The sequence below is a fragment of the Phoxinus phoxinus genome (genome assembly GCF_949152265.1).
Source record: "Phoxinus phoxinus genome assembly, chromosome: 24".
In the NCBI taxonomy this organism is placed as follows: domain Eukaryota; kingdom Metazoa; phylum Chordata; class Actinopteri; order Cypriniformes; family Leuciscidae; genus Phoxinus; species Phoxinus phoxinus.
Genome location: NC_136899.1, coordinates 1,618,471 through 1,644,165, shown reverse-complemented (window position 1 = coordinate 1,644,165; position 25,695 = coordinate 1,618,471). Strand labels below are relative to the sequence as shown.

The 25,695-nt window shown below is 36.1% G+C and overlaps 2 protein-coding genes across 3 annotated transcripts; both read left to right on the top strand.

Moving 5' to 3' along the window:
- The first annotated feature begins 288 nt into the window (after positions 1 to 288).
- Positions 289 to 19,628, top strand: ttc21a (tetratricopeptide repeat domain 21A). Its single transcript, XM_079602006.1, has 29 exons — positions 289 to 415; positions 525 to 654; positions 1,138 to 1,248; positions 1,341 to 1,507; positions 2,568 to 2,690; positions 2,770 to 2,927; positions 3,008 to 3,092; positions 4,201 to 4,299; positions 5,143 to 5,332; positions 6,058 to 6,155; positions 6,299 to 6,493; positions 6,664 to 6,799; positions 6,874 to 7,031; positions 7,784 to 7,993; positions 9,076 to 9,314; positions 10,300 to 10,372; positions 10,470 to 10,577; positions 10,652 to 10,793; positions 10,869 to 10,969; positions 12,149 to 12,337; positions 12,419 to 12,529; positions 13,549 to 13,630; positions 13,702 to 13,852; positions 14,955 to 15,101; positions 15,176 to 15,356; positions 16,668 to 16,892; positions 17,993 to 18,113; positions 18,198 to 18,265; positions 19,158 to 19,628. Exons 1-29 carry the CDS (start codon positions 389 to 391, stop codon positions 19,233 to 19,235), a joined length of 3,903 nt encoding a protein of 1,300 aa, XP_079458132.1. The 5' UTR covers positions 289 to 388; the 3' UTR covers positions 19,236 to 19,628.
- A 257-nt stretch (positions 19,629 to 19,885) lies between these two features.
- Positions 19,886 to 25,695, top strand: cebp1 (CCAAT/enhancer binding protein (C/EBP) 1). Of its 2 annotated transcripts, none has more exons than XM_079602013.1 (3): positions 19,886 to 20,014; positions 21,366 to 21,602; positions 23,347 to 25,695. In XM_079602013.1, exons 1-3 carry the CDS (start codon positions 19,910 to 19,912, stop codon positions 23,650 to 23,652), a joined length of 648 nt encoding a protein of 215 aa, XP_079458139.1. In that variant the 5' UTR covers positions 19,886 to 19,909; the 3' UTR covers positions 23,653 to 25,695. The 2 variants fall into 2 exon arrangements, with proteins under 2 accessions (XP_079458139.1, XP_079458140.1); XM_079602014.1 differs by having other exon boundaries at positions 19,892 to 20,024.

Genomic DNA, 25,695 nt, shown 5'->3' with positions numbered 1-25,695 from the left:
CACGTAGACTTCTGTCTGAGCGACTCGTGACGTCAGGCCTTCGCCATAGTAGGATTTGTCCGTTCGCTTTTTATTTTTTACTCTTTCTATTTAACTCAAACTTAAACAAGATGAAAACAGTATAGAAACATAACAGTATGGGATACAAATAAAAATAAATAAAACAAATTCGTAAATTCGTCACCCTAGTGTTGTTTATACAGACGTGAGTAAGCAATCTTAGAAGATCGCAAGGAATCGATAACACAGGCGACGGTATCTGTGTGTGATTACTATTCCTGTGCAGGTGTCTAGCAACGGCAGATTTCCGTTATTTTAAATCACAGGTGCTGCTTGATGCCGCTACGTTATTATAACTCGAATTAGTTGAATTATCCGGCGAAAAAATATGTCAGAAATCGATAAAACGTGTTTGGTAAGTTTTGATTCCATATGTTCGGTCTTTTTTTTTATTTATTGTTTATCATATTTGAATGGAAACCTACATTTAGTAAACTTATAATGACTGATATTTGCTTCAACAGCCGTTAATCATATATTATATGAGGGAGAAATGCTTCAGACATGCCATAAACACAGCTGAGAAGAATTTAAAGTTGTATAATAATGATCCAGTGCTTCGTTTCTTCAAAGCTTTCGCAACTCTGATGGAAGGTACGGTAACGTTAGGCTAAAATGTGACTATTTATTTACTAAGTTATATAAATAAAGGTTCCAAAAATGCAGATTTCCCTTAGAAGAACCGTTTTCGGTTCCTCAAAAAAACCCTTTAAATGAACAGATATTAAAATATCGTTAAAGAACCTCCCCTTTTTAGGAATGAAAGGGTTTTAAAGGATGTTTAAAGGTTCTTAATTAAAGGAATTTAAAGGAACCGTCGATGCCAGTAGACCTTATTCACAGCAGCGCCATCTTTGATTTTTAATGGGTATGAAAGCGAGTCTGTTGTCATCATACCTGTCATCATGGCGCTGCTCTGAATAAGGTCTAAGAACCTTTATTTTTAAGTGTTTCTATTTTCCCTACTTTCCTTATTTATGTATATATGATAGTTGTTGATGATTATGAAGGTATAATGTTATATGATGGCTGATGTTGTTGTTGATGATGATAAAGGCTAATGCACATACATTGCAGGTCACGTTCAAGAGGCTTTGCGAGAGCTCGTCCAGCTGAAAGATCATCCACATCTGTCTCTGTGCTCAACAGTAGCTCTCATGTGCGCACACAAACGTTGCGAAACCATTGGTAACTCTTGACCCAGCCGCTCTCGGTACATACACTGAACCGAATGAAACATTGATTCGGGGATAATGTGTGTCTTTCTGTGTCCACATGAGATCGAGATGCTGTGAATGAGCTGAACGCCGACCTGAAGCTGTCTGGATCCACAGCCGGTGACAGAGCGTTGTATTACGCAGCGCTGCTTTACTGGATCCTGGAGCTGAACCACAAAGCCAGAACATGCGTCAAAAGGATGTTGAAACTCAATGATGCATCACCAGAGGTTTGGACGGCCTTCTGACCGATGTTTGGACGTTTGGAGTTGACACTGAAATTATAAATGCACTGATATGAACATTTTGGCCGATACCGATAATTCTTAATATTTGAAAGCCGATAACCGATATATTGGCCGATAAATCGGATGGCAATTTTTTATATAATTTTTGAGAGCCTGATTACAAAAACAAAAGTCTCACCATTAAAGCCGTGTCCCAAGCACACAATTATAATGTTCTCATTATAATTTTATAGCCGATATGACAGACTTGCGCTGCACATGTCGCACTGAACTGTATTTTCCTTTTCAAAGTGATTCCAATCATATTTCAAGCAATTCAAAAGCATCATGTTGAACAGTGCGCATCTGAAGTGTCTCAGCTGAAGGAAATAATGCATTATTTATCGGCTTTAATATATCAGACAAATGTTTTTATCGGGCCGATAACGATAACATAAAAAATGTATATAAATCGGCTAGGGCTGTAAACGATTAATCGCGATTAATCGAATCCAAAATAAAAGTTTGTGTTTACATAATATATGTGTCTGTATTGTGTATCATTATTTTGTATATATAAATACACACACATATGCATGTATATATTTGAGAAATCTTCTCAATAAAAAATATTATATCTAAATAGAACTATTTTATATATAAATTACACATTTTTCTTAAATATATACATGCATGTGTGTGTATTTATATATACAAAATAATTATACACAATACACACACATATATTATGTAAACACTGTGTAAACACAATACCGATATGGTGGCCGATATATCGTGCATCACTAACTTAAAGATCTCAACAGTCTGCAGTATCATATTTATACCATAGACTGTGATTTATACGCAAAGGCCTCAAAATGTCAACATGATCAAAACTTTGCTGGGCACCATATGGTGTTTGACACTTAAATAAACAAATCAATCAATCAAAAAAAAAAAAAATTTAAGTAAACGTCATAGATTGTTATATTGGAAATATTGCGTTCAAATTTGCTGGTATGCACTAAACACAAGGCCACAACTTGTTTTTCTTTATTACCAGGGGCTTATTCTCAAGGGCTGGATTGTGTTGACCTCTGACACGGAAGAGAACAGACATCAGGCTATACGTTACTTCGACAGCGGTGTTCAGGACACGGGGAATTTATTTGGACTCATGGGAAAAGTAAAACATGTCTTTTAGAAATAAACCGATGATCTATTTTTGAATCGTACAGGGACTAAACTGTTTCTTTGACGTGCAGATCGAGTTCTTCATGGCGAGGCAGAATGAGCAGTGCGCTCTTGACATTGCCAATCAGATCATAGTCTCTGATCCAGACTTCAGCCCGGCGCTCGTCGTGAAGATGAAGGTGTTCATGTCTCTGCGTGACTGGGATCAAACCGAGGCCGTCGCCCGGAGGTGTGTGTTCACTGTTTTTCTGAGCTTTTATTTGAATTGGTAGTTTTAGACGTTATTCAGTGACTTTGCTTGATGTGTAGAGTCCTGGAGAGAGACGGGCATGATCTGAAAGCTCTTCAAATGATGACTGTTATCGCTGCGGCTAAGGATGGAAATATGGAGATGGTAATTCTGTTTCTTTTTATTTATAAGTGTAAATGGACTATTTAAAAACTGAATTAAATCATTTATACTAATGAAAGCACTTATTTTAAAGTCCCCCTGTGGTAAAAATCAAGTTTTTAATGTTGTTTATGTGTCTATGTGGTGTTATTAATCTGCTTTTTAACACAAATTATGTGTAGATTCATAAGTCGACAGCATTGCTGAGTATTTTCTGCTTAAAACTGCAGTGAACCAAAGACAGTCTCAAAAACACGGTTTGAAATCGCTGGTGTTTCTGACGTCACACACTACCTTATAACCAATCAGATCAACGTGTGATCGTCAACCAGTGGATCTCTGAGTGAGTGGAGACGGGGCTCATTTGCATATTCATAGAACCAGGAATACTAAATGAGGCAAGAGTGTCGAGTTACATTCAAGTTATTTTAAGGCATGAAGACATTTTTTTCAAGGAACAAACTTTTAAATATGTCATTTTGGTGATCAAAGGTGAGTTTTAAAGGATACATTTATTGACTACAAGGGGACTTTAAAAATGGCATGAACTTTTTTTCAAAAATCTAAATAGATTTGTTCAGTTTTCAAATAAAAACAGAAAACTTTATGCATTTTGGCCGTTCATTTACACTTTTTATCATATCCATGCAAACTACAAAAACGCTTATTTGTAACAACTGATGTCATGCACATGCATGTAATGTGTTCTTTAAAAGTGCATTGTTTCTTTACATAGTGACATCACTTGAGGGGGGGCGTGCACCTGAGACACGTCTCTCTGTAGGCGAGGGCGTGGTTAGCTGGTACCCTCTTAGGTCACAGGGCACCACAACATCCAATAGGAACATTCAACTGCATTAGCCACCGTTCAACCTGAAGAGGGCAGCACTCAGATTATTTACACCATATATTGTAGAATTAAAACACTTTATACCCAAATGTCAAAAAAATTACTTAAATCAATGAACAGCATTAATAAAGCCCCAGTCTTACAGATCATTAACTAAAAAAAGTTGTTTTAGGGTTTAGTTACCCTTTAAAGCTTTTCCTTTTATCTCAGACATTCTTATTTGTCTATGACCCACAACTGTTACTCCATTGTGTATTTCAGGTGAAAGAGCGTCTTCAAGCTTTAATGAATGCAGTTGAGATCTCTGAGCCCTGTAATCCCAGCCTGCATCTGGAGATCACAGCACCCATCAGCCGACTGGTGCCAATCACTCTCAATATAATCACTAAACATTCGTGTCTGCATATACACTGTCAGTGCTAATGTGTTAACAGACCCGGCTTGTTTATTACAATTTAGCACTGAACACACACCGTCCTCACAGGGGTTTCTGGGTTCCCTAAGTGTCTGTTTCCATGATACTTCTTGCCCTTGGGTGGTTTCAGAGCTATTTGTGTTTGATTTGGAGCTTGTTTGACTGGCTTGAGACTAATCTATCCGTCCTGATTATTTATTTATTTAGTATTATTCATTTATTTTTATTGTAATTATGCAAAAACAAATTGTGACACTATATACATGTGTTAATATACAAAATAAACAGGACAAACAAACTTACAGGCAGAGGTGTAAAGTCCAGGTTCAGAAAGTAAAAGTCCTCCTCATTATTTTATTTCCGATCACCTGGATTTGCTAATTAGCAGTTTTTCAGCCAGGAGAACTAATTAGTGAAATCAGCTGGCTGAAAAGGACTTTTACTTTCTGATCCCTGGACTGACCCTCTCTGCTTTCAGCCAACAAAAGTCAATTCTGATAATTCGTGTGCGTGCGTGCGTGTAAATGAGAGAGAGAGAGAGAGAGAGAGAGAGAGAGAGAGAGTGAGTGAGAGAGAGTGAGCGTGTAAATGTAAGTGCATCTAAGTGAGGGAATGGAAGCATATGAACCAGAGAATATAAACCAGATAGTAGCTGTAAAATATAACAGATTTACCAATAGGAAAAACAACACATAAAAATAAAAAAAAATATATTTTTTTATATATATATAATAATATCCGTCCTGATTATTACAGTAAAAGCTCCAAATCTTTCTCCCCCACTGCAGTGTGGACACAACACCGAGATCCTTCAGATGTTGACTGTGTTCGTGCGTGGGGTTTCGTCACGTGCACCAGCATCTGATGTCCTCTGTGAGCTCGGCGATCTGCTCAGTCTCCAGGACAAGAATAAAGACGCACATAAATGCTACTCTACAGTACTGACCACAGACCCGAAATGCACATCAGCATTAGTCGGTACAGTATCGTCACATCCAGGCAGCAACTAATAACATTATCATCTCATTTTTACAACTGTAACTGTTGACAAACTGTAACAAATGTATTGCTCATTGTTAATGTTAGTTGATGCCTTCACTAATGGGACCTTATTGTGTTGCCAGATTATTTTCATTATGGTATTACAGTAATAAGGAGAGTTTTGTAACGTGGATTTGAGGGAATATGTTTTTAATTGTCATTTAAATTATCAAGTTGCAAACAAATCTTAATAGTCCTAAAACAGGCTTCATTTAAAATGTTAAATTCCAAATGTTGCTATACAAGTGAAACTGGAAAAATTAGAATATGGTGCATAAGTTCATTTATTTCAGTAATTTAACTTAAAAGGTGAAACTAATATATTATATAGACTCATTACATGCAAAGTGAGATATTTCAAGCCTTTATTACTTATAATTGTGATGATTATGGCTTACAGCTTATGAAAAACTTTTTATAATATTCTAATTTTAAATTTGGGGTTTCATAAGCTGTAAGCCATAATCATCACAATTATAACAAATAAAGGCTTGAAATATCTCACTTTGCATGTAGTGAGTCTATATAATATATTAGTTTCACCTTTTAAGTTGAATTACTGAAAAAAATAAATGAACTTTTGCACCATATTCTAATTTTTCCAGTTTCACCTGTAGTATAGACACATAAATCTATGCATTAACATATTTTTATCTTCATAGGCACGATCAGATGCCAGCTGATGTGTGATCAGCTTGAAGAAGCCGCCCAACAGCTCGCGTTCTTCTGTGAAGTGCAGGAGTCTCTTGGAAACGTAGCGGTAAAAAGCTGAAAAATAACATTTTCTATAAACAGACTCTCTTCTTATTACACATGTTTAGTAGTGGCATTAGACCGTATTCAAGAAATGTTTAGATTATGTGGTGTAGTGTAACTGTGATGTACATATGTTTGATTAAACAGGAAGTTGCTCTGCTGAAGGCCATTTTATCCAGGAAGCAGAAAGCAGACGAGGAGACGGTGATACAGTTTCTGAAAGACTCCGCAGAGCTTCACTTCTCTGCTCTCCGTGGCTTAAATTATGGTGTCGAATACCTGCAGATGCTCGACCTCAACTTCCTCCTGCGAATAGTGCGCATGCACCTGGAGTCCAAGCAGGTATTTTATCAAGGTTGTGGGTTCGATTATCAGGGAATGCACAAATGAAATGCAGTGTTAGCCCCTTTAGATAAAAGAATCTGCCAGATGCATGAATGCAAATGTAAGAAAAGAGGATTTTTACTTCTGGAATTAGTCAATTAGTTATTTTTTGTGTGTGATTTTCACAGGATTTTCTCCTCATTCCTGGACAAACTCCACCATTTTGGCTCAAACACGCAAATATGATCTTAGAAACGGTCGTCAAAGCCATTCCCGGCATGTCGGCGAGCTGTTACTATATGGCCTACGTCAAGTTCCTTCTAGGCAAGTGTCGAGATAGAGAAACATGTAAATGTGTCAAACGCTGCAGTGATAACAATCCCAGAATGCCTCTGCAGGCGACCACAGGACAGCCCAGCGGCTTCTGAACCTGTGCATGGAGAAGGAGCCGACCGTGCCGGAGCTCCACCTTCTGCAGGCCCGACTGCACCTGAGCGCTGGAGAACACCGCTCGTGTCTGAGCTGCCTGGAGGCGGGAGTCAGCATCAACTTCCAGGTCAATCTGAGCTGTGAACGAGCGTTTTGTTCAGTCAAGGACGTTGTTTTTTCTTGTGTGAAATGCACTGTGTTTTGGAGAAGCATTTTTTCCCCGCTTGAAGTCTACTAGTTTTTCATGACTATTATTACTATCTCTCTGACCATCAGATTTCAGATGGAAGGTTTTCTGTCACTTTTGACTTCGATATAATGTGTCCTTGCTGCATAAAAGCAAAGTCTATAGAATAACACAAGATGCGTTTCTACTATTGTTTTGAATGGGGAAAAGTGCAATGCTCTGTATGGCGGAATAAGTCCCGCCTTCTAAATAAGAGCCAATCGCCGATTGGTAAAGTCATCGCGTCAGTGCAGCTGCCGTTAGAAGCTCTGGTTCCTATAGAAACAGTCGTACACACACTTCCACTGCGCATTAGCTTGTTCCAGTCTGAAAAAAATAGTTTTCTGTCATGATTCGAGCGTTTAGAAACAAAATGGATGAGACAGTTGTTGTCAGATTTCATTGGAGATATGAAATTCAATCGTTAGCTTGGCGAACACTTTTGGAGAATTGGACGTTTCCCCATTCAAAGAGATCGGAGCTGCACTTGCATGCCGAGAGGCGTTTCAAAGGTGGCCGCCTATCGAAATGTCTTGTCTTAAAGGGATTTAGATAAAAGTATGAATTTCTTTATGAACGGTAGTGTAACTGGACCTCCGGTATTTGTGTGATTATTATATCTTGAGCTCATGTCTGTGATTTGTCTTCTACAGCTTCGAGATCGATTCCAGTTCAATCTGCTCAAATCTCGCGCTCTGCTGAGGTCTGGAGACCTGAAGAACGCTATTCAGTGCCTGAAAATCACAATGAACATGGCAGGGGTCCGCAGGCCCTCAGAGGGCCCGCAGTCTTCAGTCTCCAGCAGTGAGCGAGTGTCTGTGTACCTGGAGCTCACAGAGGCCCTGAGACTCAACGGACAACAGGTCCAGTCTGCACTTACACCAAAGTCAAGTCTCCTTCATTTATACAGCGCTTTTAACAATATAGATAGTTTTTAAAGCAGCTTTACAGTGATAATAGGAGGTTACAGTAACAGAGATTGTTTTGGCTTTACAGCAGCTCTAGAATAAAGTTATTGTCCAGCTAAAGTTAGTTTTGATTGATTCACTTCCATTGCAAAGATCATTAGTTATAAACTTTGCTAATACGACACCGTTCTAACAGAAAACCCCAAATGCGCTCCGGCTGTTCATTTGCACGACACCAGTGTTTGGTGGCTCGAGAACGCAAGCCTTGAAATAGGTTCCAAGATGCAAGCGGTGAAAAAAAAAAAAAAACTGAAAACGCTGACAAGAGTGCACATGCATATTACGTGTTTAGAATATCTATAGGTATATGCGTTTGAATATATGTGTGCGCACAAGTAACTTGAGTTACGTAATCAGATTACTTTTTCAAGTAACTAGTAAAGTAACGGATTACTTTTAAAATTTACAACAAAATATCTGAGTTACTTTTTCAAATAAGTCACGCAGATTACATTGTTTTCCCAATTATTGACTGACAGCTCTCTTGTCCTCATGTTGATGGTTATTGTAGATCTAGACTATACAGTATGTAAGTATTTGCTCATCTCACTTGCACACAAAAAAGATTAAATATTCCTCAAAATTAATAAAATCAGTGAAATGCAGAATCAGAATACTATGCAAACCTCCAATAGCTAAATATGTTAAATTAAACATACATTTTTATGCATTTAATCTCAATTTATTGACTAATATACTTGCTTCTGACCTTCGATGATTCAGTTACACCATAAGCAAAAATGGCTGTAGAGTTTTTTGTTTTTATTGGTAAAGAAATGTTAAACTTCTGCATCCTATTCTTTCGTTATCCAGAATGGCCGCACAGCTGCTAGTTACTTTTTAAGGGAGTAACGCAATATTGTAATGCATTACTTTAAAAAGTAACTTTCCCCAACACTGACCAAAGGAATACCCAAAAATTATTCAACAAACATTTGAACCAATTAAGCATGCTGTGCAACTTTCTCCTTCCTCAGCACGAGGCCACTAAAGTTCTGCAAGACGCCATTCTGCTCTTCAAAGGGACACCAGAGGAGACGCGCGTCATGCTTGCTAACGTGGATCTGGCTTTGGGGAGAGATGATGTGGACGCCGCTGTGGCCATCCTGCAAAACATTCTGCCCACCGAATCAACCTACATCCAAGCCCGCGAGAAGATGGCTCGCATTTACCTGGAGAGGAAAAGAAACGAGAAGCTTTACATTGCATGTTACAGGTGAGGACTCTACGTACATCGTTTATGAGTGACAGGTCATTTCTCACGTTATTTTCTCAAAATTTTAAAACAGAATAAAGTAAAGATAAGGGCTTGACATTAACATTGGCCGGGTTGCTAGATGCGGATGGATTTCAGCAGTAATCTTGCTTATTGCGCTTAAACAGTCAAATACACACAAAATAATGTCTAAATGCCAATCTTGGCGAGTGTTCTTGTTAACACAGTCAGATATGTTTTATGTGAAGGTAAACAGTTGAGAAATAAAACACATGTATTCCAGTTATATTGGATCTGTGCGTCAGGTCTTAAAGTGACAGCAGCCTAATCAACCCGCTGTCAAATTATGAGAAGATAATATTAAAAAATAATATTAAAAACATCTATATGACAGTTTTACCCCATGTTATTAAAGTGTAAATGCTGAGTGGCTAGTAGCTTTGGAAAACCACTAGCCACAGTGTCAAGCCCTGTATAATATATATATATATATATATATATATATATATATAATTATTTTTATGATAATAATATATTGTAATGGTTATATTTCTTTTCCTGGTGTAAATTAATATATATATATATATATGTAAATGAATAAACTTACTTTACTCATATTTTTGTTTTATGCTGATTACAGTCATTTTTACTGTTTAATTAAATATATCTTAACAAAAACTTTTATTCACAAAAGTGTAAGTGCATTTAGTGGAAAAAAAAAAGTTTATTCAAGTCTAATTAAAATCACTATTGAGGATAATTTACAAAAAAGTTCAGAAATTAGAATTTGAATTAAAATAAACACAATTATCATGAAAATAATGTCACAATGTAATTTTTTTTTCTTCCCTTTTAAATATGGGTGACATATGAGATTCACTCTGAAGCTGTAAGAAAACTTCTTTAGTATCTTTAGAAAAGTATGTTTTAATTTTGCTACAGCATGTGGAAGTTTACTCATCATCTTAAGACAAAAATGTTTCAGAGAAATAAGTGAGCAGCTTCCAGGACCTCATACTAGCATCTTGCTGGCTGATGCCTTCATGAACATACACCAGGTATATATTTCATGTTCTGGGATTTTCATTTGGCTTCTCAGGACCAAACATCTCACAAAATCTTTATGAACTATAAAAAAAAATCTTGTTCTTAAAGCCAGAGGAAGCGGTTAAGATCTACCAGGAAGTAGAGAAGATGGCTCCCGAACACACATTAGCCAAGAAAATAGGCCAGGCTTTAGTGAAGGCTCATGAATATCACAAGGCAAGTGGCTTCTGCAGGTTTACAGAGGACATTTATTTTGATAACAGTTAAAGCAAGGGTTTGTTTCTCTTCAGGCGGTGAGCTACTACGAGACGGCTCTGAAGACCGATGCGCTGGACTGTTGTTTGAGTGTTGAGCTGTCCGAACTGCTGCTTAAACTCAAACGATTGGAGGAGGCTCAGCAGGTCCTGGAGAAGGCCTTGGAACATCAACCTGGTAATAACAACTTAAATAAACACGAGAAACAGGAATTATTGTTCTCAGATAGATTTTTTCTCTCTGCTTTTGCAGCTTCTGCATTGACTACAATGATGAATGATGTAAAAGTTTTACGAGTGTTAGTAAAAGTGCTACGGGCCAGGAACGAGTCCGCTCTGGACGTCCTGCAAAAGGTTTGTGTGTATTTTCAAAGTTATATCCAACGGTAAGTGCCCATATGTTTATTTACAAGTTTTTGGGGTCTGCTAGAATACATTTACATTATTTACAGTAAAAAAAAAAAAAAACATTTTTCTTATACTGTACATTGCTGCTACAACCCTGTGCCTGAAACACTTCCTGTTTTGCCTTTCTGAAAAGCCCAGTCTGTTCTGATTGGTCAGCTGGTGCAGTCTGTTCTGATTGGTCAGTAGCGGCAAAAAAAAACCCTGTACAAGCAGCCAGTAGACGTGCATTATGCAAATGTGTAGCATGGTGACGCAGCTAAATCATAGGCTGTGTTTGAAATCCTATACCCTCATTCACGTTTCCCTACATCAGTCCACTAATACAGTTCACTTGAGGGAGCGAATGAAATGGTTTGTTCTTGTTGTTTAATAATTATGTGAAACTTAGCAAACTGGCAGCTCCAGTAGTAAGATGAAAATATTTATCTTGAATCTGTCATGAAAACCTATGTATAAACCATAATTAAACAATTCAATAATCAATTAAACAGAATGTATTCCTGTGTGATATTACGCTGTACCCACATTGGACCAGATGTTTGGAAAATAAATATTTGGATGATCCAGGTGTGTGCGCCATCTTCTGGTCAGACGTGGTAATTCATTCGGCACGCGACTGTCACAGTGCATTATGGGTATTCTCAAGCCGTTGAGTGTTCATCGGTTATACACTCGTTATTGCGGTGCATTATGGGATTGAATGAGTGCACTCGATAACGTCCACTATGGTTTCAGACACCACTACAAATGGCTGACCCCTCAAATAGTGCCTTATTTAAGGGTATAAGAGGCGATTTTGGACACAGCCATAGAAATAATGGCAGTAACGAACTACAGACGTTCTCAGGCAAGTGTTTTCTGTCGGAGCGATTCTTTTCCCCTTTAAAACGGTGTTGATACGCGAGCGGCACGATACGACGTGACAAAAGCAGATTGAACTCATTATAATCAGTGATGCTGTCTACAATGTCGCACCAATTCCTGACAATAAACTGATGCTCCGTTCAGTTTCTGATGTACTTAAAGCAAACCTGCTACTTCTGGCATGATGAACAAATGGATTAGCATTGTTGAGGCAAGTTTTTTATGTGCAAACAAATATAAGTCTTTTTGCTCTTCTGTCAGGCACATGATATCCAGCAAAAAGTAGTTTGCCGTGTTACAAATGAGCATCCAGCAGAGTTCGAGGAAGAGAGGAAGTTGTTGTCGTCCATCTGCTGTGACTGGGCTCATGAGTTTCACCTCAAACACGACCTGGAAATGGCCAAACAACGCTACACAGACGCTTTAAATCACAGCCCAGACAACGAAGAGGTCAGTCAGTGAATGTAGTCGTGAGATTTGGAGGGAATGTTTATGTCACAGTTTGTCATGCTGGATCTTGTGCACCTGCAGATCATCTTTCATCTCGCTCAGTTACACTATGACCATCAGAAGCTGGACTATAGCGAGGAACTGTGTGTGAAGATACTGCAGCTCAACCACAACCACACCGCTGCCTCAATGGTATCGTTCTCCAAATGAGATTCATCCATGTATAGTCACACGTATTTATTTTATTCAGAGTCCTTCAACATTTCTCACATTTTATAACTATAGTTTAGAAACTGGTAATAAAATATGAGCAGAACTCAGTTGATATCTGACAGGTTTTGTCCGTCCTTCTGTTAGACTGTCTCACACATGAATTATGTTGAATATCTGTCAGCTGTTAAAGCAGGGCTATGCAGGTTCGCAAATTTCTTCGCTATATTGTCGCTTTTTGCTCGCAGGTTTCTCTATAGAGCTCCCCCTACAGCTTCGGAATAGTTATTTGACAACACTGTCGAAAAACTTGCTGTCGACTCTTAGATACTAGAGGCTAGTAGATCAACGAAATCAGAGCAGACGGGACATTCTTTACAACGTCGTCTTCATTCGGGTTCGAATCGCGTGAGGGAGCGCAATAATGATAGAATTTTAGCAGATTTATTTTTGCCGTAAAGCAATTCTTTACATCGCGAGACCTGATATCACGCGATACTTCCTGACTCCGCGTCCAGCGGGCCGCCGGCTCAAAGTTGCAAGTGCGTTTTTTCCGCTCACAGGCGCTTGGGGGGTGCGAGACGACCACCATTCAACCCGAAAAAAGTCATATAACTATTCCAATGACTCCGAAGCTGTTCGGTTAAGGTAAAAAAAGTTACTTAGAGCACGTTTAAATTTAACTACACAATTAGATAATACCAGTTTAGCTCAACCAGTGACCAAGCAATGCTTCATTGTGTTCAGTGTGTGTGTAAAAAGAGCATTAGCAATTAAAGACAAAACACTTCAGCAGAACATGATCAGCTCAAAGTGGCCCAATCATTTTCGGTCCCAAATTTTTATAAATTTCACTGTATGAAGAATTTTTGGGTATAATATTTCACAGTTTACTTTATTTTTAACTATAGTGTCCTACACACTAGTAAAAAAATATATAAAAAATGATATCTGGTGTCTGAATAATTTTTGGTCTGACGTGCGTTTGGTTTTATCCTCAGCTGTTGGCGGATTCATTATTTTGGAAGAACCAAAAAGAGGAAGCAGTCAAGATTTATGCTTGTATAATGGAGCGAAACCCAGGTGTGTTTCTGACATAACTCAAACATAATTATTATATTCAAATATTTCATGTCTGTTTCCATTTCCGGTAGACAACTTTCATGCCATGGCCAAGTTTCTACACATTCTGCGCAGGATGGGGAAACTAGACGACAGCCCGTCTGTGTTTAAGGCGTGTGAAAAGTTCTGTCTGCTGTCGGTCAGAGAACCGGGGTTTAATTACTGCAAGGGCTTCTACTTCTGGTCAGTGAACAATATCATAACTGGTGTCAATTTAAGTCTTTTGAAAAGATTAAGGATGGTAGAGAAGTTTGTTTCTCATGAAGTTTAACTATTTCACCTCAAATGAAGAAAAAAGACAATTCAAAATAAAAATTAAGCTGAAAATATTTTTAAGGATCATTACCATTTTGAGCAATATTTTTCAATTATTATTATTTTTTAATTACTAAAAAAATCGCACATTAATTTTCATTTTGATATTCTCTATACATACTATATGTGTATATGTATGTATGCATTCATTCATTGTTTTTGTCACAGTCTATTCATTTTTTTGAAAATGTAATTTGTTTGTAAGTCATTTGTCAAAGTTCATGAAAGCAAAATATAAAATTTCGAAATGTGTCCTCATTAAGGCCTCATTAAAAAATAACTATAAAGATAACGATAGAGATATAGTTCTAAAAATCTTTCTCAATAATAAAGAATAGCAGAGTTCACACCACAGCTATAACGATAACGGCACAGACTTTATAGATATCCTTGGAATCACTTTCAGAACGATTTTGGCAGCTGATGAACGTTAAAAACATTGACAGCCAATCAGAATCCATCTAAGCATGCGCTTAGAATAAACAGAACGATATCATCCGCTGGTGCGTACGCTAATATACAGGTGAAACCGGAAAATATTTTATATTGTGCAAAAGTTCATTTATTTCAGTAATTCAACTTAAAAGGTGAAACTAATATATTATATAGACTCATTAAATGCAAAGTGAGATATTTCAAGTCTTTATTTGTCATAATTGTGATGATTATGGCTTACAGCTTATGAAAACCCCAAATTCAAAATTAGAATATTGTGAAAAGGTTTTCATAGCTGTAAGTTATTATAATTATAACAAATAAAGGCTTGAAATATCTCACTTTGCATGTAATGAGTCCTAATAATATATTAGTTTCACCTTTTAAGTTGAATTACTGAAATAAATGAACTTTTGCACCGTATTCAAATTTTTCCAGTTTCATCTGTAGTTATCGTTGTTGGTGTGAACTGGCCTTTATTCTCAATGGTCTTTATAAGAGAGTGAGAGGCTGTTTGTGTGATGGTTGACCTCAGGCACACCTACCATGTGACCGAGGCCCTGACGCACCTGAACCGGGCCCGAGGAGACGCGGACTGGGGAGAACCAGCCGTAGAACTGATGGTCCAGATCTGTCTGAACCCGGACAGGGATGTTTTAGATGAAGGACCGAACGACTTGAGGTCAGAAGAACTGAAGAAGTCTGTGTTTTCAGATGATGTCATGTCTGTTACCTGAGATTGCTTTTCTCCTGCAGCGAGTCCGAGAATGAGATCAGACTGAGCACAGCTCACAATCTGCTGTCGATGTTTCGCCCGCGCTGTAAATCTGAGCAGGACAAACTCCGGCTGCTGTCGAACCTCTGTCGGATCTACAGTAAAGAGGACACGCATGTGGAGAGAGCCGTGCTGGAGCTCACAGACACGCTGTCCAACAACGTAAGACACTAAAGTCACTGCTAAAGTTATATGTGACCCTGGACCACAAAACCAGTCACATGGGTACATTTTTTTTTTAATTGAGATTTATACATAATCTGAAAGCTGAATAAATAATCTTTCCATTGATGTGTGGTTTGTTAGGATGGGACAATATTTGGTCGAGACACAACTATTGAAAATCTGGAATCTGAGGAGCAAAAAAATTTAAACATTGAGAAAATCTCCTTTAAAGTTGTGCATTTATGTTCACGATTGTGCTGCATTCACTCACAAAAATACATGTTTTATATATTTACGGTAGGACATTTACTAAATATCTTCATGGAACATGATCTTAATATCCTCATGATTTTTGGCATAAAAGAAAAATGGATAATTTTGACCCATATAATGTATAGTTGGCTATTGCCACAGATATACCCGTGCGGCTCCAGACTGGGTTTGGGATCCAGGGTCATGTATATCAGGCTATATCAACTCTTTCATTTAGTCTGTAACATTTGGAGACTAAAGCACTGACATTGATGTGTGTGTTTTTTCTTTTCAAGGAAGAAACTAATCATGATCGTTATGCATATTATATTTAAGGATGAGTTTTGTACATTGTTCGATGTTTCAGATTTTCACCACTTTTGTAATTACTTGAACCTTCTTCTTGTGACGTCTTAACATGTGATTCTCTTTATAGTCTCATGATCCTGAAACATTCCTACACATCATTGACCTCTTACAGGATTATTATAGTTAGTAACTAAAACTAAAACGATATCACTTTAGTTTAAGGTCCAATTCTCACGATTAACTAGTTGATTATTAGCATGCATATTAGAGCAGGACTGTATTCTACATCCCTTAATTCTACACTAACAACTACCTTACTAACTATTAATAAGCAGTAATTTGGAGTTTGAGGCAAAAGTCATAGTTAATAGATTCAGATTTCAGATTTCTTTATTAGTCCCCAAGGGGCAATTCAGTTTTACAGCCTACCCATCCAGTAAGGTTAAAAAACAAACAATCACATACACACACACAGCACAATATACACATTCACCTGGCAGTGAGTGACAGACCAGAGCATTGGGATACGAGACAGTTGTGTAATTATGAGGTAATAATAGTTAGTTAATAATGAGAATTGGACCCCATCTAAAGTGTGATCACTAAAACCAGAAAGTTTTTTTTTACTTACTCACACACACACACACACACACACACACACACACACACACACACACACGGCCTGTTGCACTTCTATTACTGCTGTTGTAGTGTGTGTTGTGAGTGAAATGCTCTGCTGATCCTCAGGTGATGTTAGAGGCGTCTTTGCTCGCGATGGCTCAAGGTTTGCTTCAGCTGAAGCAGATTCCCAGAGCCAGAAACTTCCTCAAACGCCTGACCCGGATGGAGTGGACCGATGCAAACGCGGATCACTTAGAGAACGCATGCCTGCTCCTGGCTGACATGTACATAAAGCTGGGAAAATACAGTCACGTGGAGAAACTGCTCGACTGCTGCATACGACACAATAAGGTTTGTGTTTGTAATAATAATGTATGATTAACATAATAATGTTAGATTGGCTGAAGTCAGCAATAAACAGTCGACCTTAGTTTGAATCTTAAAATTGCACACACAATGTTAATGTGAACTTCAGTTGTGAAGTTTACACAGACATTTGTTCATACTAATGTTTTAGATCTGCAATTTCTAAAAATATTTTTGTGTTTATTTATTACGCCTGAGAATACGTAAAGTAAGTAAACATGTAAGTAAGCTTTACATATATAGCACCTTTTTAATAAGTGTTACAAAAGTGCTTTACAGAAGAGAAATGCATACATTCATGCATAATAGAAATAAGATAATAAAATGCAACAATACAAATAATCAAGGCTCTAGTGAACAAATGTGTTTTGAGATACTTTTTAAAAATGCAGTTAGTCAATATAATAGTAAACAATGAATAGTATTATAGTAGATGTAATATATATATATATACACGCACACACACACACACACACACACAAATAAAGTGAATAAATATATAAGAAAAAGTAAATAAATATAATTAAAAGTAAATAATTCTAGTAGTAAATGGTAAATATTAGTAATTATATATATATATATATATATATATGTTTATATAATAATATTAAGATGATAATTTTACAGAGAAATAATTGAATTGAGTTATTTAGCTATATTTGATAAATAAAAGTTAATAATAATAATAACTTTTATTAAAAGCTAATAAAATAGTTTACTATTACTATTTTATATATATATATATATATATATATATATATATATATATATATATATATATATATATATATATATGTTTAAATAATAATAATTTTGGAGAAATAATTTGTGTTGCTTATTTTATGTGCAGGAACATATTTGAGGTACTGAAATAATTCATCAATAATTTTCATAGAGGAATGTTATTGTTTGGACAACAACTATACGTGCTTATAAAACTGGGGGGAAAATAAAGCAAAAAAGAAGTCAGTCTAAGATTAATAAAACTATTTTGAGCTAGTAATATGATAATGGATGATCAGTTGTTTTTACTTGGCTTTTCTCAACTTATACAATACCACATTTGTTGTGTTGTGAACATCCAGTCGTGTAGTAAAGCGTACGAGTATCACGGTGTGATGATGGAGAGCGAGAAGCGGTACAGAGATGCAGCGCTGCAGTATGAGCTGGCCTGGAGATACAGCAACAGAGTCGACCCTGCAGTCGGTGGGACTTCATTACTCCTGTGACAATAAGAGCATCACTGCATAATCTGCCTTTACAACTGTAGCGCTGGACTCTCATTGGCAGGATTCCGTCTCGCCTTCAACTGTCTGAAGTGCAGGAACTACACGCTGGCGGTGGATGTGTGTCGCCAGGTTTGTGAACCTCAAACTCACACAAATGCACAGCACACTTGGCTTTCTATAATGTGATGTATTAGTGGATATAGTGGATATTCTACTGTAGGGTGGGACTTGATTTTCTCCATTTTTGAAAGCGATTAGATGCTAAACAATGTATGAAAGCTTGTCTCCGCCACAGAATAAAACATTTAAAAATATAATTGCTAACTTTTTATCTCACAATTGCAAGTTTATATCTCGCAATTCTGATATGAAGTCTGTTATAAAGTCAGAATTGCGAGATATAAACATGCAATTCTGAGAAAAATGTATGAATTTCGACATTTCTGAGTTTATATCTCGCAATTCGGACTTTATATCTGACAATTCGGACTTTATATCTCGCAATTCGGACTTTATATCTCGCAATTCGGACTTTATATCTCACATTTCTGACTTTATATCTCACAATTCTGACTTTATAACACACCCTTTTAACTTTATATCACGCAATTCTTATTCTTCACGAGTTTATTTCTCGCAATTGCAAGTTTATATATCTCACAACTCTGACTTTATTTCTCGCAATTGCGACTATATTACGCAATTCTGACTTTATAACACACAATTTCGAGTTTATATCTTACATTTCTGACTTTAAAACACGCAATTGCGACTTTATAACACAATTGGGAGTTATTAAGTCAGAATTGCGAGATATAAACATGCAATTCTGAGAAAAAGGTAAGAATTTCGAGTTTATATCTCACAATTCTGACTTTATATCTCACAATTCTGACTTTATATCTCGCAATTCTGAGATAAAAAGTCAAATCAAATTAGCTTTTTAATTTTTCATTCAGTGGCGGAAACGAGCTTCCACCGTAAGTGTCTGACTGATGTCATCAGTGTTTGTTCTGTGCAGGTTCTGCATCAGCGTCCAGATTACCCACAAATCCACAGTGAGGTTCTGACCCGAGCTCAGCTCTCGCTCCGGCTGTGATGTCATTTCCTTTGTGAAACACTGACATTGAGAGATGTTAGTTAGAGAGATAATATATGAGTTCAAGTGTTTATTAGTTTTAAAGGTTTTATGTTTATGTGCCATAGGAATGCTTGCGATCAGAACATCAAGCAATTTGTAATATCCAGTGCACTGATAAATGTCACTCCCAACATTCCTGTGCGTGCGTGCGTGCGTGCGTGCGTGCGTGCGTGCGTGCGTGCGTGCGTGCGTGCGTGCGTGCGTGCGTGCGTGCGTGCGTGCGTGCGTGCGTGCGTGCGTGCGTGCGTGCGTGTGTGTGTGTGTGTGTGTGTGTGTGTGTTATAAACCTTTAAACTGTACTGGAAAGCCCTTCTCTTACGTTTATAGCAGTGACAAAATAAAAAGAGTTTATGAAGATCTGAATCAGTTTTTTGACCCCACTTATATTCTCATGGACACAGAGCTACAGGTGAGTGCTTCTGTTTCATCTTTATAATACAGTTTGTTGATGTTGTTGAGTTAATATTTTAAGGTGAATGTTCATTTTACTACATTCTCCATTCAGCATCAACTAATTTAACATTCTTTAGAAAGACGGTAGTAAATGACACTCTCCATTAAATTAATTTTGAAATTGTTATCACTATAAATGGCAAAAAGTGACCAAGTTTATTTTTTATCCCTGTTTGCTCATGTGTCTTTCAGACGTCCACTGCGTGCAGTTCCTCGGTCATCCTCCAGGAGGCGCCAGTGAGCTCATCATGAACGATGGAGCTGATTGGCCAATCCACTGTGAGGTATTTTTAGGTCATTTGACATGTACTTCTGTAACAATATAGATGTAGGAGTAAGTAACAATATGAAATAATTTACGACTGTTTAGAAGAATAAGGCTCCACCTTCTTTTAGGCCATGACAGAATATTTAATATCCGGCAAGTCTAATTCTAGATGTGCAGTTATGTTTCACTTACATCAGCCATAAAGATGAGTGCACTTGTTGGTCCATCTCTTAAAAATGCACAAAATTATAAATAAATGTGAATTTCAGTTTAGAAGTTTAGTCGCATTTCTGCCTAATAATTTAGTGCAATTGCTAAAAACATATTTGTGTTTATATATTATGCCTGAGAATAAAGTTTTATTTATTTATTAGTTATATTTATTTAGTAAATAATAATTATAGTAGTAACATTTAAATGTATTTGTAATTACATATTTAAAATGTATATAATTGTTTATATATATAAATTAATACAAATATATGAAATTATATATATTATAAATGATACATTCATAATTTAAATAAAATAGTACTTGTAAAAAAAAATATTTTCTAGTTGCAAATTGTTATATATAATGTTAGAGCTGGCAAATTAATTAATCGTTAAGTTTATATATATACACACACACACACACACACACACACACACACACACACACACACACACACACACACACACACACATATGTACAAACTTTTATGTTAGATATGATTATTTGGGATTAATCAATTTGACAGCTCTAATATATATATATATATATATATAATGATTAGAAAGAAATAATACATAAGTAATAGAGATCATTTGAAATTAATTAGATTTTTTTTTAATCAAACATAATAATAATACATTTAATTTTTATAGCGCTTTTCTAGACACTCAAAGACGCTTTACAGTTACTGGTTTACATCGAGATATAAATATATATATATATAAACATATGTGCATGGACGAGCAGATGCAAAGGAGGAGATGTGGCGTAAACCGAGTACTTTAAAATGATCTAACAAAATTATTTCTGTTTTTGAAATAATTCTAACAAATGATAACGAATCGCTCCAGGATTTATGACGGGGAAATGTAAGTTTGGATGCTCTTGAATATGAGTTGTTTGGACGACAAGGACACGGTAAGATTGTAGAAAGTGTAATAAAAGGAAAATGAAGAGGGAAAAAAGAAGTAAATCTATGATGCAAGATCAAATGATTGGAGGGGGAAGGAGGGAGAGATGGTTGTGACAGAGGAAGTGATGTTGTCATGAGCGCTGAAGTACCTGTATCATAACGGACTGTGTGGAAGGACCCGACACCGCTTTATAACTCATGTGTTGATGATCCACAGCCTCAGATCTGCTTCATCCACAGATGTCCGTCTCCGACAGCTCGCCGTCCCCCGTCTGCATGTTCTCCCTCCACCACCCGTGCTCCAGCTCTCCGGACGGGACGGCCGCTCAGGACCCGCTGCCTCCGATGGACTCGGCTCTGTACGGACAGAACATGGGCTTCCCCAAGACGCCGGAGCAGATGATGGGTTACCTGGCGTACCCGTCCTGTCTGAACACCGGCGAACGAACCGCGCAGCAGAATCACTGCGCTCCACCGGTAACACACACACACACACACACACCTGTCAAAACTCTGAGTTTCGGTTCTGGGTATTATTTTGTGTATACATGTGAAACTGGAAAAATTAGAATATGATGCAAAAGTTCATTATTCAACTTAAAAGGTGAAACTAATATATTATATAGACTCATTACATGCAAAGTGAGATATTTCAAGCCTTTATTTTGTTATCATTTTGATGATTATGGCTCACAGCTTATGAAAACCCCAAATTCAAAATTAGAATATTGTGAAAAGGTTTTCATATCTGTAAGCCATAATCATCAAAATGATAACAAAATAAAGGCTTGAAATATCTCACTTTGCATGTAATGAGTCTATATAATATATTAGTTTCACCTTTTAAGTTGAATTACTGAAATAAATGAACTTTTGCACCATATTCTATTTTTTCCAGTTTCACCAGTGTGTGTGTTATTGTTAGATGTTGTGGAAAGTGTGTGAGTGAATAGATGCTAATTTATGTTTTGTTTTGATATGTCTTAACAAAAAATACAAAAAAGAAAGTAAAAAAAGAAAAGAAAAATACAATAAATAAATAAAGTAAAAAAAAAAAAAAAAAAAAAAAACAGTTTCTGCCATCGTGTCTCTTATGATCAAACTGATGAATACATGTTTATGTACAATGAAATTCAGCCGGGAACAATACACCGTTTTTATTCAAATCTCACCATTTCTATAAACGTATGTTGTTTGCTGGGTTATCACAGTTAACTGGAACTAAAATTAAAACCATAAAAAACCCCCATTAAAACCATTTTTAATTTAGTTTAGCTTGATGTACTAAAATTACTACAACTTAAACTAAAATTATTTTAAAAAATGTGTTGCTCAAAATAATACAATATAAAAAATATATTTTTTTTATTCCAGGTAGTTGCCATTGCAGCATTTCCTTTTTTTTTTTTTTTTATTCTAAAACTAATTCTACATATTAATGAAACTGTAATCATTTCTCAATTATATTAAAATAACACATCATTATTATTTATTAATGAATAAACCTACATAATTCATATTAGTAATTCTATATTTTATGTTTATAAAATAACATTACGTTATTAATGATTATAATGATAGTTATAAATGTAGAAACAAATATTAGATAATAAATTCTTTTTTACATTTTTATATATTTAGTTTAACTTGATGTTCTAAAATAACCACAACTAAAATTAATAAAAACTATATAGATGTATTTAAACAAATTATAATTTTATATTATACTTATAATAACTTGACAAAAAATACAAAAATACAAAGCAACAAAATTACTAAAACTTTAAAATTAAAATAACTATGCAAATAAAAACCAGTTCAACATCTGAATAAAACTAGTTATTATTTACTATAATGATAGTAGTTATAAATAAATATTAGATAATGAAAATTATTTAAATAATTTTAATCACAACTGAAACTAAAACAAAATAAATAAAACTATATAGACATATTTAAACTATATATATATAATTATGTGTTTAAATGTATATATCGTTTTTATTTATTTTATTTCAGTTTCAGTTGTGATTATTTTTGTACATTATACTTATAATAACTTATACTAATAAAAATTACACATATTTTTTATCAGCCAAATCTATTGGAACTAGTTGTGTTTGTTTTGTGGAGTGTTGAAATCTGTTAATCTCTGTATGAATCGCTTTCACTAAACTCCATTTCTTTTCCGTTCTCGGCAACTCTACCGCTCTCTGGGAAGGATTTTTCCCAGTTTCTCCTGCCGCCGCCGGCGCCCGCTCTCCGCCAGTCCGGCCAGAAGAGAGGTGTGAGTAAAGACAGCGTTGAGTATCGCCTGCGCAGAGAGCGCAACAACGTCGCCGTGAGGAAGAGTCGCGATAAAGCTCGCCGCCGTATCCAGCTGACCCAGCAGAGGGCGCTACAGCTTCAGGACGAGAACCACAGGCTCCAGATGCACATACAGCGCCTGTCACACGAGGTGGACTCGCTCAGACACTATCTGTCACAGCGCCACCTACAGGCCAAAGAGCAGGACGACAACTGCTGAGACACTCAAGGTTCTGTTCATCTCGGTTTCACTTTATTTTCATGGTCCCTTTAAAGGTGCACTGTGTGTTTTAGCGGCATCTAGTGGTGAGGTTGCGGATTGCACCCGGTGGCCGACAGGAAGTGATGTCGTCGTCTGAGACAGCGGAGAGTAGCCAGTTAAACAATGAGGTTTCTTTACAAAGATAAATTAAGAAATTAGGTTTACTTAATTATTCAGTAAAACGATATGTTACTTCGAATATTATTGTGACTTGTTCATCATTGTGTCAGTGTTTTATTCGCTGACTTTAGCTTTAGCTTCTTATCATGAAGAACAACATAGTGAGGAAACGCGTTTGTCCGCTCAGGGCCACCATAGAAACATGTCGATGTAAGCGGACCCGCGGTGTGTGTCGAGAGAAATGCTCATTCTAAGATAATACAAATATAACGGTTCAATATGTAAGATTTGTATACACCAATGAAAACATTATGAATATGTGACGCTGGACCACAAAACCAGTCACATGGGTCCATTTTCTGAAATTGAGATTAATACATCACATGACCGCTGAATAAATAATCTCTCCATTGATGTGTGGTTTGTTAGGATAGGACAATATTTGGTCGAGACACAACTATTGAAAATCTGGAATCTGAGGAGCAAAAAAATGTAAACATTGAGAAAATCTCCTTTAAAGTTGTGCATTTATGTTCACGATTGTGCTGCATTCACTCACAGAAATACATGTTTTATATATTTACGGCAGGACATTTACTAAATATCTTCATGGAACATGATCTTAATATCCTCATGATTTTTGGCATAAAAGAAAAATGGATAATTTTGACCCATATAAATATAATGTATAGTTGCTATTGCCACAGATATACCCGTGCGGCTCCAGACTGGGTTTGGGATCCAGGGTCACGTATTATATTGCATTTCTGTCAACAGATCCTCCTAAATATCACACAATGCACCTTTAACACATTCTGTTGACTATAAGTAACATTGCACCGACATGTCTACTACCGTAACTCTCATTATAGTGTGAGTAGAGTATTAGTAGACTGGTAGTGTTAGTAGAGTAAGTGGACATGTAGTTGTAAAGTTACTTATAGTCAGGAGAATGTCTGTTGGGGAGCATCACAATAAAGAGTTATCAGATATTAAGTAGACAATACTAATACTTTAATGAGTTAGAAGTTACTTATAATCTACATAATGTTCAAAAGGGACCATCAAAATAAAGTGTTACCTTGATCTTAGATTAGATTCGTGACTTTCTTTAGTTTCCATGTTCACTTTGAGAAAGACTTTCACTGAAACCATGTCAAATCTCAACTAGTTGCAAACATTTAAAGCAGGAATAACATGTCATTATGAAATGATAAACTGATGTTGCGTGTGTTATACATCACAGCAAATCTCAATAAACTCAAGCGTTTTCTGTTTTGATTTTAAATAATTAGTTTAATCTTGTAACTCGTTGAATTTTTCATTCTTCCCGGAGAAATCTGAGATTCTGCAGTCAATATTTCTCATGGCTGGTTTATTTTTGTTTAAAGTCAATTTGTATATAGACAATCTTTTAAAGTTTTGACTAAAATATTTGTAAAAATCGACGAATCTATTTTTAAAATGTTTTGTACTGTGGCTTCTCGGCTAAATCTAAAACGTAAAGGTTACATCGTACAATAAGGAAAATTAGAAGTATTTTTCATCATTAGTTCATGTAAACTAAAGCATTTATTAATTTTAGTCAGCATTTACTATGATGGCGTTATTAAAATCAAAAGTTGTATATGTTTGTGTTATGTATAAAGAAAACCAATAAAAAACTTCATTTATAAAAAAAAATAAAGTTGTATGTTAATATTATTGAATGGATTTGAGCTGACATGAACTAAAAGTTGTATTTTTTATGAATTAACATACTAATTAACAGACTAATAAATACTATAACATATGTTTTGCTCATCATTATTAATGTATTAACTAACGTTAAATAACGAGACCTTACTGTAAAGTGTTTAACAAATGAATATCTGAAGCAAG

What these genes read in the sequence shown, in the direction of transcription:
- ttc21a (XM_079602006.1), top strand. Translation starts at nt 389, where the DNA reads ATGTCAGAAATCGATAAAACGTGTTTG. An exon ending in TGCACCTGGAGTCCAAGCAG is followed by an intron (nt 6,494 to 6,663) that starts GTATTTTATCAA and finishes TGATTTTCACAG; the next exon opens with GATTTTCTCCTCATTCCTGG. An exon ending in ACAGCCCAGACAACGAAGAG is followed by an intron (nt 12,338 to 12,418) that starts GTCAGTCAGTGA and finishes GTGCACCTGCAG; the next exon opens with ATCATCTTTCATCTCGCTCA.
- cebp1 (XM_079602013.1), top strand. Translation starts at nt 19,910, where the DNA reads ATGTGTCTTTCAGACGTCCACTGCGTGCAGTTCCTCGGTCATCCTCCA. An exon ending in ATTGGCCAATCCACTGTGAG is followed by an intron (nt 20,015 to 21,365) that starts GTATTTTTAGGT and finishes CTTCATCCACAG; the next exon opens with ATGTCCGTCTCCGACAGCTC. An exon ending in AGAATCACTGCGCTCCACCG is followed by an intron (nt 21,603 to 23,346) that starts GTAACACACACA and finishes CTCTCTGGGAAG; the next exon opens with GATTTTTCCCAGTTTCTCCT.